At 41.1% G+C, this 11,945-nt stretch overlaps 1 protein-coding gene across 1 annotated transcript in view; it reads left to right on the top strand.

The window, feature by feature from the left end:
- Window positions 1-11,945, top strand: part of arhgdig (Rho GDP dissociation inhibitor (GDI) gamma) — a 22,214-nt gene continuing 10,269 nt past the window's right edge. Inside the window, exons 1-3 of the mRNA XM_063903190.1 lie at window positions 1-569; window positions 10,853-11,026; window positions 11,646-11,729. Of these exons, the coding sequence (XP_063759260.1) occupies window positions 497-569; window positions 10,853-11,026; window positions 11,646-11,729 (331 nt within the window). The 5' untranslated portion in view covers window positions 1-496. The remainder of the gene's footprint in view (window positions 570-10,852; window positions 11,027-11,645; window positions 11,730-11,945) is intronic.

Below are 11,945 nucleotides of genomic sequence, written 5' to 3' on the forward strand. Positions count from 1 at the left end.
GACACACACATGCTGCTACCGGCTAAACCAGCGCCTGCCTGCCTCTGTTAGCTCCCAGCATCCTCTCTGCTGCATACATCAAAAGAACAGTTTTATCCTGTAACTGTTTTTCTGTTTTTGAGTTTAAGAGGTAAAGAAAAGCCGGCTGCTTCCTGTGTCTGCTGCCTCTCGCTCACCCTAATTCCTTTCATCCTCTCGCTCTCTCTCTCGCTCTCACACACACACATCCCCATCACATCCACACCCACACCCAAGGATACCCTCCCTGCCTCTCTGCCTCCGTCTCTCTCAGCCCATCTCCTCTTCCCCTTACTACATTTTTTTAATTCATCCTCTGGGGTGGAGATGCTCATCTGACCTCCTCCCATTTAAAAAAAAATTCCAGGACTTTAGTGGATGGTTTTTTTCCATCCCTGCTCTTCTACTTTGTTGCTACCTGTGGAGGTTTCCTGGTTCATCTCTTGCCAGCCGTCACACAGCCCCGCGCAGAGGCACCATGCTGGGATTGGACGTGTGTGAGTTCGGGGGTCAGGTGCTGGAGCTGCTGTGGTTAACTATGTGCTACAAAGGTGAGGCTGTGTGTGTGTGTGTGTGTGTGTGTGTGTGTGTGTGTGTGTGTGTGTGTGTGTGTGTGTGTGTGTGTGTGTGTGTGTGTGTGTGTGTGTGTGTGTGTGTGTGTGTGTGTGTGTGTGTGTGTGTGTGTGCGTGTGTGCATGTGTGCGTGCGTGTCATATGTCTCTATCCTGCCGGGTGTGGACATTTTTATGGCTAACATGAAGCGCTGCCAAGACAAGCCAAAGGTGGCAGATCAATACCTATTGATCAATCCCATGCTATCTTGTGTGTGTTTGCATGTGAGGGCCGGCTTTTGTAATTATGTTTCTGCTCACATACATGTGCTCACACACACAAAAAGGTGTGTGTTTATGAGATATGCTTGCAGAGTGTGTGTGTGTGTGTGTGTGTGTGTGTGTGTGTGTGTGTGTGTGTGTGTGTGTGTGTGTGTGTGTGTGTGTGTGTGTGTGTTCACTACACTGCAGTAGTGCTGAGCAGTTACAGATGGTAGAACAGTCCTCCTGGGGTTCCCCCTTCACACAGGTGTGTGTTTAAGAGTGTGTGTTTTGTGAACTAGAGAGGGATGCAGAGAGAGAAAGTGAGTGAAGTAATTTGAAAGGAGAGACACAGAGAGAGAGGAACCATTAGACAATTAGAGCAGCAGCGGAGGAAAACGAGTCATCATCTTGAAAGTGAAATGTGATTTAAGATCTAAGGCTGCCAAAAATAATCTGTTCCATTACCTCCAGGAATCTCAAACAGAAATTTAAATTCGCTTTTCACTTTGTCAGGATTCAAGGACGGTAGATGTTATGTACTACATAGTGTCTCTAAACCTCAACTATTTCTTAAAGGGGCCCATTTTCACATTTCCAGGTTCATATTCTTATTTTTTGCCTCTACTGTGACATGTTTCCATGCTTTAATGTTCAAAAAGCTCTTTATTTCTGAAGAAAACAGAGCCCAGTCTGCTCTGATTGGTCAGCTGGCCAGCTCTGTTGTGATTGGTCAACCACTTAGAGCTGTCCCGCCCCTTAGCCTATTATAATGTGTTGGAACGCTAGCTAATAGAAGTCGAGTGTTACATAGTGATGTCACTGTTACGGAAATACACTAAAGAGTCCTATAGATGCATTTCAGGCAGGTGGGGGGAGTGTTTCGGTGTGAAACTTGGGGATTTTAGTATTTGCAGACCATTTACATGCACAAACACCTATATAACACACTACAGGAGCGGGAAACCCCCTAAAAAGCATAATAGGGCCTTTTTAAAATACTCCAAATATTTAATTCCCCAAAACATTTTCATCTGTGTTTTTGCCTCATTTCTTTTATTGTCAGAGACAACATCTGTACAAATCATGCACAGGGAATGTAAGTGGAATTTGCCGCCATGCTGTTTTTTATGTGACTATGACACATTGAATCATGTCAAAAACACTCGGCTGAGATTTGAAAAATGAGCAGTAGGAGGAAGAGGAGGGGGAGAATTTGATGGGAGCGTAGGAGGTGACTGAGTAGAAGATAAATGGCAATAGCAACATGACAAAGAGAGGAACATCGAGGGGAAGAGGTTTTTGGAGATGGGAAAGAGGAGAAGAAGAACAGTGGGGAAAGGCTAGGAGTAGGGGAAGTTAGAAAGAGAGGGGGAGGTGGTAAAATGGATTGAGGAGGATGAAGAAGAGAGCTGGTGGAAAATGGAAAAGATAAAGGAGAGGAGGAGACAGACAACAGTGTGTGGTTGAGTGGGTGAGGCCCATGTGGCAAAGCACTCTTCATGAGCTGTCAATCAGTAGCAGCGAGTGTTAAAAAGGGCTAATTGAAATCCCTTCCTCTTCTGTTTCTCTATCTTAGTTTTTTCTCTAATCCTCCCTCACTTTTTTCCACTCCCTCTCTCTCTCTCTCCATTTGTCTTCTCCCTGTCCCCTCTTATTCAATTCGTCCCTCTATCTCCCTCTGTCAGATTAAATAACACAATGTCCACACCTCGCTCTCTAATCCTTTCTTGCCTTACCTTCCTTCCTTACTTCCTTTTCCCCCGCACCTGCTCACTTGTACCATCCACACACACTCACACACGCTGTCAGCTTGTCAGATGTGATTAACAAACTGTATCTTTTGTCTCCTCTCATCATCCCGTCTTGTCTCCTTCTTTTTTTCTTCTCATCCCAGTGGTGATAAATGAGGTTGTGCGGGTGAGCAGACACATACGAGACCAATCAAGTCAGTCAATTAGACAAACTGCTGTCTGACAGAGCAGCTGAGGACATATTACTTATGTGTGGAGGAGGAGGTTAAGGGGTGAGGTACATTCATTTGGCTTTTTATCTACAGAGTGGTGCAGGAATGGCTCCCAAACCCATGAAAATGAGTTAGCATTTTACCACTTCCTGTTCCTTTGTCTTGAAGTTAAAACATTTGCTAATGTGTTATAAGGTCTATGGTTGAATCAAGCTCAAGAGATTCTCCTGTTTTGTTTTATGATATTAAATACGACAGTAAATATGCCACTTGTGAATGTCTGGAGCTTATGTGACATAAAGACAGCGGTTGCTAACAAGTGGCTAAAGCAGACTGCAAGTCATTGGCCGACTTTAGCTTAGCGGTGGTGACCTGAAGTCACGTGACCGTCCTGTAGTTTGATATAACTTTGCTGTGAGTCCTTTGATTATCAGAGGATGTCACATTTTATAACGTCATATCAAACCGCTGCTTGTTGCTTCATTCGTTAATGAACTAAGTTAGCATTTGTTCTTTTTATAGCTAACATTAGTCAGCATTTTCTCTGTTTAGACGTCCTACATTGATGACGTTACAGCCACTGCTTATTGCTATACCTTACAACCACAATGGTCACTGCAAGGAATTTTAGCGGTGTTTATGTGCATCAGAAGACATCCAATCAGTGTCTTGTTAGTGTTAGCAGTACCCGTCAAAGCTTCAGGCAGCAATACAGTCAAAAATTTGGCCAGTTCCAAATGTCCAAATGGTTTGTGTGATAAAGTCAGCCTCACGACTCTTTGGTGTGTTGTTAACGTTGTCACACAGCAAGTAAGGTTGCTAACATTGGCTAAACTTACCATTAGCTGTATTAACAACACTCCTATAGGGTGTGTTTTATTGAACATGAACTCAAAGTTTTATTTGCATGAGACATATTTGATTATTTATTATAACAAATTAGAGTAAAAAGACTCTTAATTTAAACTAGCTTGAACAGTTCCCTGCCCCGTATATTTACTATTGGTCTTGATGTCTTGGTGTTGGGCCCCATTTCTATTTTAATCATGGCATATGAGCTGAATTATTCCAGCATATGGATAAAAGCTGTAAAAACACATTTAATTATAGGTGAAAATCCTGCGATCATACAATCACAAACCAACTGTAACATTAAAAAGGTATATTTATTAGTGTGAGTGTCAGGTGAGCAGTAATACAATGTGCTTCAGAAGCTGCAGTGTCACCATGAGACACCGTCAGAGTGTTAATAACACCCATAACAGCAGCTGGTATCATTTGTTTGTCATCTCAGACTGTCATCAACAAGGAAACATGAGGGAAATGAGATTCCAACGATTTACTGGTTAACATGATGAAGTGTTGTGAGTGCCTCCAGGGTTGATGGTACGTCTGCAGCCTCACATGGAAATCCAGCAGCCAGGTGACATATTGATTCTGTTGCGTTGTGGCGGAAAAGGCCCACGACTGCAGCTTTAAAGATGGAGACGAACCCTGCTCCTGGTCTGTTGTAATGCTGTTATTTGATCCTCCTTTACTGCCTTTTCATTCATTGTAAAAGCTCTTGTGGGTTTTGCAGAGACCTGAAAGATTCCTTTTTATTTTCCGCTGAATGTGAGGGTTTTGTTCTTTCTTGTATATGTGTGTTTCAGTGTCCCAGAGGTCTCGTTATAGTATTAGAACTGAGCAGTGACAGCGGGCCTCAAAGGGACTATAAAACACAGCAAATCAACACTTAGGGCGCAAACACACACATGGTAGACACACACACATAGAGGGAAGGAAGCGATTTGCTGTCACAGTGAACGGTTATCTGGGTTAAAGGAAGAGGAGGAAGACAGGAAGCGATTAACAAAGCAGAAGAAGGCTGTAATTCAGTTTAAATTACTTTAGAGTACCAAATAATGCCCCTATTTATTAAACAATACTTTAAATATATGTCAGTTTTTTGTTCTTTTTTAAAATCCTGATTTATCTTGAAACCTCAGGATGAACACCAGAATTGCTTGTTAAAGCGGCCCTATTATGCTTTGTAGGGGTTTACCCTTTCCTGTATTGTGTTGTATAGGTTTTGGTGCATGTAAATGGTCTGCAAAGGCTAAAGTCCCCTGCCTGAAACGCCTTTGACTCGCGCTTCTATTGGCTAGCTCTCCAACACATTGTACGTGATAGGCTAAGGGGCGGGACATCTCTAAGCGGTAGACCAATCACAATCAGAGCAGACTGGGCTCTGGTTTCAGACAGAGGGTGAAAAGAGGTGCTGCAGCACAGGCAGTATGAGAAAAATAAAGAGCTTTTTGAACATTTAAGCATGGAGACATGTCCCAGTAGAGACAGTTAATACTAATATGAACCTGAAAAGGAGCATGATGTGTCCTCTTTAAAGTAATGGTTGGAGATTTGCGTTTTTTGGTACTGAATTATATTATTAATGTCAATGCTAATATCTGTCTGTTCCCCAGAAGGCTACAGCTACTATTAGCTTATCTTAGCATTAAGAATGGAAATTAGGGAAACAAATACCCAGGCTTTGTCTAAGCTAGAAATTCTCAACTCATGTCAACGAGGCACCAGGAAAGTGTGTGCAATGTGTGTTTTCGAGGTCCCTTGCGAGCAGTCCTCCTCAAATCCTTCTGCCCCTGAAGCTCCTCTCCGCTGCCAAGACAGACTGCTGTGTTGGTTTGTACTAAATTATGTAAATATCAGCAGATAAACAATGGGTCTCGTGGATGTTCTTGGCTGTGGATTCTCTCTGAGTAGAAAAACTGTAATGAAATTGCATATGTATTTTGATTTAGCGACAGGGTTTTAACCTAGCAGGGGAGGCGGTTCAAAAACTCAGTGAGATAAATCGTATTGCATTAACTCAAGTAAACACTATGAAGATAAATGAACTCTAAGTTATTGGCTTATTAGATTGTGGCTTTCACACGGCACCTACAGGGGCCTACGAATCCACATAAATAATAAAACAAACTCAATGGTGCCGTCTTTTTGTTTCCTGGTAGCATCATTCAGTATACAAAAGTCCATTCTCTATCGTCTTTTGAGTAAAATACAGTTTAAAAAAAGGTTAAATATATATATATATGTATATACCACCATCCGTGGTTTTTAAAGCTCTTCTGTAACAACTAAAGAGTGGTGATTTACACTTAGCATAGCATATTCCACAGCAGTTCTCATGTGTGAGTAATGAGGCAGAAGACGGGTTCAGAAGCTGCGGGGTAATGAGGCAGTTTTACAGCCATGAAAGAAAATCCACCAGTTAATATCACATCACAGATGGAGAAGCTGAAACAGTTTGAAGAACACACACATTTACACACATGTACAACACATACACTGCTGGCTCTTCGCTAGTGTTAACTTGTTTCCAACACCAGATTCACACAATATGGAGGGTTTTATTCCTGCATGTTTGAGCATGTTTGGACAATAAAGGGTTTGTTTTTTTCCTATGCATTTGTCACCATTACATCTAATTAAAAAGCAAAAGATAAAGATAAAAAACTACTTATTTTAAGAAGAATGACACATCTTGATAAGTTTAACCATCACAAAATGGGACAAAATACAATTTCAGGTTTGCAGGAGCATTTTAAATGTGCATATTAAGGATACTGTATCCATATATTTGTCAACCTTAACAGAAAAATAAGTCCTTTATACTCTGGGTATCTTTTAAATCAAAATGCACCACGTAAAGGAGACATTTCTCGAAGGTTAACATATGTCTACTACTTTAAACTCTGCTTTAAAGAGAATCCATAATTCAACACATACTTTAACACAATCGCTGCTGGCCGATCCCTGCCTCTCAAAATAAATGTTAATTGATGCAGCTACTGTGACAGCTCAGCAGTCCGGAGATCAAAGAGGATCTCTCAGATGTCAGGAGAGGAAGCTGGTTTAATAGCAGCTCAGAAACACGTTTTACGCTGCAGTGTTTGCACTTTCACACTCATGGGGCGAGCTGCACAGTTTGATATGTAAATACAGCTGGGTGAATCATTTATGAAGTCATGTAACGTACACATCTGAGAGACTAAAGGTGTGTGTGAAAGGGAGATGGAGAAATCAGTACCATCGTTATGTTATGTTTCCAAACAGGTGTTTTTTTACAAATATGTTTTACAAAGCTCATGTTTTTAGCTCTATCTCAAACCCAAACAGCAGCATCTAAGATATTTTAAAGGTGGTATTTATATATTTATGGAAACTGAAAATATTTGACTTATCAACGGAATTCCACGTATATTTTAAGTCATAATTAAGGATTTTTAAGAACGTTTGAAGGTCTCTTTCTTAAAGATAGTAGTAAAAATGTGACACATGTTTCAAACTATAACAGACAAACTGTGGAAAAGTAGCATATTAAAAACCACTGATAAAACATGAACAACTTCTGTTCATCTGCTTAATACCTAATATTTTCACCATAATAGAAAGGAAAATATGGGTATTAATTAACCAGCTTAAAAAAAAGAACACCAATTCAAGTAAATCAAGGGTGTAACACAATCAACAAAGCATTTTTACTTCTTAACTTTTGATGAAAACATACTGCAGATCCCAAAATCATCCATGTGTCGGCCACAGAAGACCATTAGCTTTGGCGCTCGATGCTAACACTTTCACACACTCACTTTCTGCGGCAAAAAAACAACTATTTAAAAAAAGCGTTCTGTGTAAAAATGCTGTGTGTGTGTGTGTGTGTGTGTGTGTGTGTGTGTGTGTGTGTGTGTGTGTGTGTGTGTGTGTGTGTGTGTGTGTGTGTGTAATAAAACTGATACACTATGGATCTCTCTTGCTGCAAGTAAAGTTAAATGCTCCTCTGTGTGTATTCGGTCTCTTAAAACTGATCCACAGCAAAAGGTGATGTCATCGGGAACAGGGGAGTTGAAAGGGTTGCCATGGTGACGGGCCAAGGCAGCCTTGTTTCGACCCTGACTGGGTGTGGTTTGTGTGTGTGTGTGTGTGTGTGTGTGTTAACACTTGTTTTGGTTCATAATGTCCCTGTTTAACACATTTGATTACTGTTAAGAGAAACTGTAACACTGTGAGATTGTGTGTTTATGCAACGTTCAGCGGGTATGTTTGTGACTACAGTGTGTTTTTGCGAGTGTGTGTGCACTCTCAGTTGCATCTAATTACCTCTACACACAGCTCTGAGCTGATGTACACTGAGCCGTCTCATTATGAACGGTAAAAACAGAACCAGAGGCCATTACTGGATGCTGTTACTGCACCGTGTCTGCTGTGTGCTGTTCCCAGGATAATTGGAGTCTAGAGGTATGCATGGTGCATCAGCACAGGGTTATATAAAAGATCTGAGTGTGTGTGTGTGTGTGTGTGGGTAAGTTGATTTTAGAACATGAACAAGGTAATTCATCAGTTTATTTAGCAACCTATGCATCAATATAAGTGTTGGAGGACAGACTTGTGTGTGAAGTTTTGAGATATTGTTTCCAAGCAGAAAGACATCGAGTCACAAAGAAACTTGAGAATTTTGAGAAAATTGATCAAAATGGATGTTGTCCCATCTTTAACTTTAGTCAAAGGTACATTATTGGGACAAAAATGATCATCAATGGGGAAATACACTGCCTGGCCAAAAAAAGGTCACACACTCTAGTATTTGTTGGACCGCCTTTAGCTTTGATTACAGCACGCATTCACTGTGGCATCGTTTCCACGAGCTTCTGCAAAGTCACAACATTTATTCTGTCTTGCATTAATTTTTTGCCAAGATCTCGTATTGATGACGGGAGATTCAGACCACTGCGCAAAGTCTTCTCCAGCACATCCCAAAGATTCTCAATCAGGTTCAGGTCTGGACTCTGTGGGGGCCAATCCATGTGTGAAAATGAGGTCTCATGCTCCCTGAACCACTCCTTCACAATTTGAGCCCGATGGATCCTGGCATTGTCATCTTGGAACATGCCCGTGCCATCAGGGAAGAAAAAGTCCATTGATGGAATAACCTGGTCCTTCAGTATATTCAGGTAGTCAGCTGACCTCATTCTTTGGGCACATAACGTTGCTGAACCTAGACCAGACCAACTGCAGCAACCCCAGATCATAGCACTGCCCCCACAGGCTTGTGACCTTCTTTTTGTCCGGGCAGTGTACTTTGCTTATCTCTTTGTTTTATTGAAAACTATAAACCAAGCAGGCTTTGGTTGAATGCAGGTAAAGAGTCCGATGGGAATGTCAAAGATTGTCCAATACGAAATCCAGGAACCAATTGGTCATACCTAACAAGGATTAACCATTTTACTATCTTGTAAAGTCACCAATTGTGAAAGAATCCAGTCTTAGATGTTGTATCAAAGTGCAAAATCCAGTCTTACAACCCAAATGACTTAAAAACAAGCTACCATGCAAGGAACTGAAAATCTCGGCCCGCTTCTCCGCTGGCTACACCTGTGCCTCTAAAATTAACTTGCCTGCTGCCCCCAGAGGCTTTTACCAAACAAAGATTGCATTTGTTCTAATGTGACGCTCATAATACCTCCCATGCATCATCTGGTTTGCAAAGAAAATGTCCTCTTTCTGTTAGAAATGTATCACCTTTTATTTTAATACAGGTTAAAAAGTGTCCTGTTCTGGCAAAAGAAAGGGTTGTTTAATCGAACAGTTTATAGAAAACTGCTTTTTTTAACAACTGCTGGGGTTTTGTCTGGTGAAATCCTTCCCAAGTCTAACTATCCCAAGAACAACTCCCTCTTTGAAGGTGAGGAAGAGGTGGAGATGCTAAAATGAAATTTCTTCTTGCAGAAACACATTATCGAATGTCTGTAAAATTCAATATTGAATCAAAATCCCTGATGAAATCCAACTCCGGATGGTTGGAGCTGGTATTCCTAGAGTAATGTGCATCTTATTGAGTTTTCAGTCAGTGAAATATAACAGAGATGTTGACCGCAGATGAGCTCTGCTGCATGAGTTCCTTACCTTCCCTTTGTTCATTTTCCAGGGGACTTTCAGAGAGAAGTCTGCTTTTTATTTTAGCCTTGGGTGTTTGTGGTGCTTCTTGTGAATCCTCCCATGTATCAATATGCCAGGTTTTGTGTCGGCAGATCTTAGTCTAAGTTGCAGTTTATTAGTTAGACTAATCTAGCCAAAATAAATGCTAACGTTGAACTGTTGGGCGATTTGATCATTTTGGAGGATGTAGTTTGTTTGGTACCACTTTACAATAAGACTACCCATAAAAGGTTTAACAATAGTTTATAATTCATTAGGTTGTGAACACTTAATAAATCATAAGCTAGAGATAAACAGAGCAACTGTGACCGGTTGCTTGCCAAATAGTGAGCCCGCATTTATCTGTACGGCTAAGCCTTATATTGGCTACTTAACTTACTTCTGTGCCAAGAAACATCAAGATGGATGGGGGGAGAATCAAATCAGAGACCAACAGATACCCAGGATGCTGGCTGATGAAGAAGATGAAGTAAGCTAGGTAGTCAATATCAGGCTTAGTCATCTTGCCTAATAGTGAGTCTGTGTTGACATATGAAATTGATGGTTTATAAATGGTAATAATGATTAATAAAGTGTTTACAACCTAATGAATCACCTAATTGTGAACCCTTTATGAATCCTTTATAAGAGTAGTCTTATTGTAAAGTGGTACCGTTTGTTTACCTACCTTCACTGTTACGTCAAAGTCATGAATTAACCGTCAAAACAGTTCACTCAAAGTAACCTAATACATAAATGGTTGAAACAGTAAACATTGGCTAAAATAAATGCTATACACTTCTATAACAGTGAGCCAAAAGTAATTGTTAGCTCAAATGAATCAATAAACCATCTAACAGTCAGCTGAATAATGGAGGTTGAAACAGTTAAATAATGGATCAACTATTGGGATAGTTGGCTATAAGTAATGGACAACTGCTTGAATTATTTAGCAAAATATAAATATAACGCCAGAAGACGGCTGTATAGAACTGTTGAAATAGTTAGCTTCTGCCACTCAGGACTAATTGTGTGAAACATTTATTTACAATATATTTTGCTTCTTCTCTCTGCTTCCTTGAAGGTCTACTGGCTGACAAGAAGGATCTGTATATAGAGGAGGAAGAGGATGACAGGAACCTCGGCTACACTGCTCCGGTCCAGAAGAGTTTGGAGGAGATTCAGGCACTGGACAAGGACGACGAGAGTCTGGTGAAATACAAGCAGACTCTGCTGGGGAAGGCAACACTGTTGGCAGGTGTGTGTGTGTGTGTGTGTGTGTGTGTGTGTGTGTGTGTGTGTGTGTGTGTGTGTGTGTGTGTGTGTGTGTGTGTGTGTGTGTGTGTGTGTGTGTGTGTGTGTGTGTGTGTGTGTGTGTGTGTGTGTGTGTTTGTTGTTTACCCAGGGTGACAGAAAAACTGATGATTCACCTTAAGAGGAAGTTTTCCCGCTGTTGTTATTCAGTAACAGTTGAGATACACACATGCACACACTCACACTTTAATGGGCTTTTTTGTTTGTTAACTAGCTTTTATAATGCACTCAATATAATGACTCTCATGCATAGTTCCTGGCAATCACACACACACTGTAATAGACTTGCTTGCCTCAGCATCTTTAATCCAGCATCAGTCGGCCATCATGACAGCTGATCTTCATCCTGGTAATATAAACAACAACGGGATAGGATGTAGCGAGATGAAGTTTAAGAAAAGAGGGGATGAGAGGACAACAAATGCCCTTTATCTTTTCAAGTGTCTATGCTAAAACCTGGTGGCCAATTTATTTCATTTGGATGCTAACTTTCTTCTACAATTACTGTTTTTCAGGTGAATGAAAAAAAGGCTACGTTATAACCAGACTGTTTTCCTCCCCAGACCCCGGTGTGCCAAATGTCCATGTGACCAGACTAACCGTGACGTGCGATGAAGCTCCTCGACCGATGACCATGGACCTGACAGGTACACTCCATCACTCTTCTGTTTAATCTCCCTAAACAGGATTTCACACACCTTTAATATGGGGACACACAGTCAGTGATGTGTTCTGGAGCGAGGCGTCTCACCCCTCATGCTGCCTTTCCTGAGCAGAAAGACTGCAGTGGGTGTGTCCGTGCTGTGGAGGAGAGACAGCTAAATGTTTGCTTAGTGGGCAGTATCGACATCTTCCCCTGGGTG

Source organism: Eleginops maclovinus, chromosome 16 (genome assembly GCF_036324505.1).
Source record: "Eleginops maclovinus isolate JMC-PN-2008 ecotype Puerto Natales chromosome 16, JC_Emac_rtc_rv5, whole genome shotgun sequence".
Lineage (NCBI taxonomy): Eukaryota > Metazoa > Chordata > Actinopteri > Perciformes > Eleginopidae > Eleginops > Eleginops maclovinus.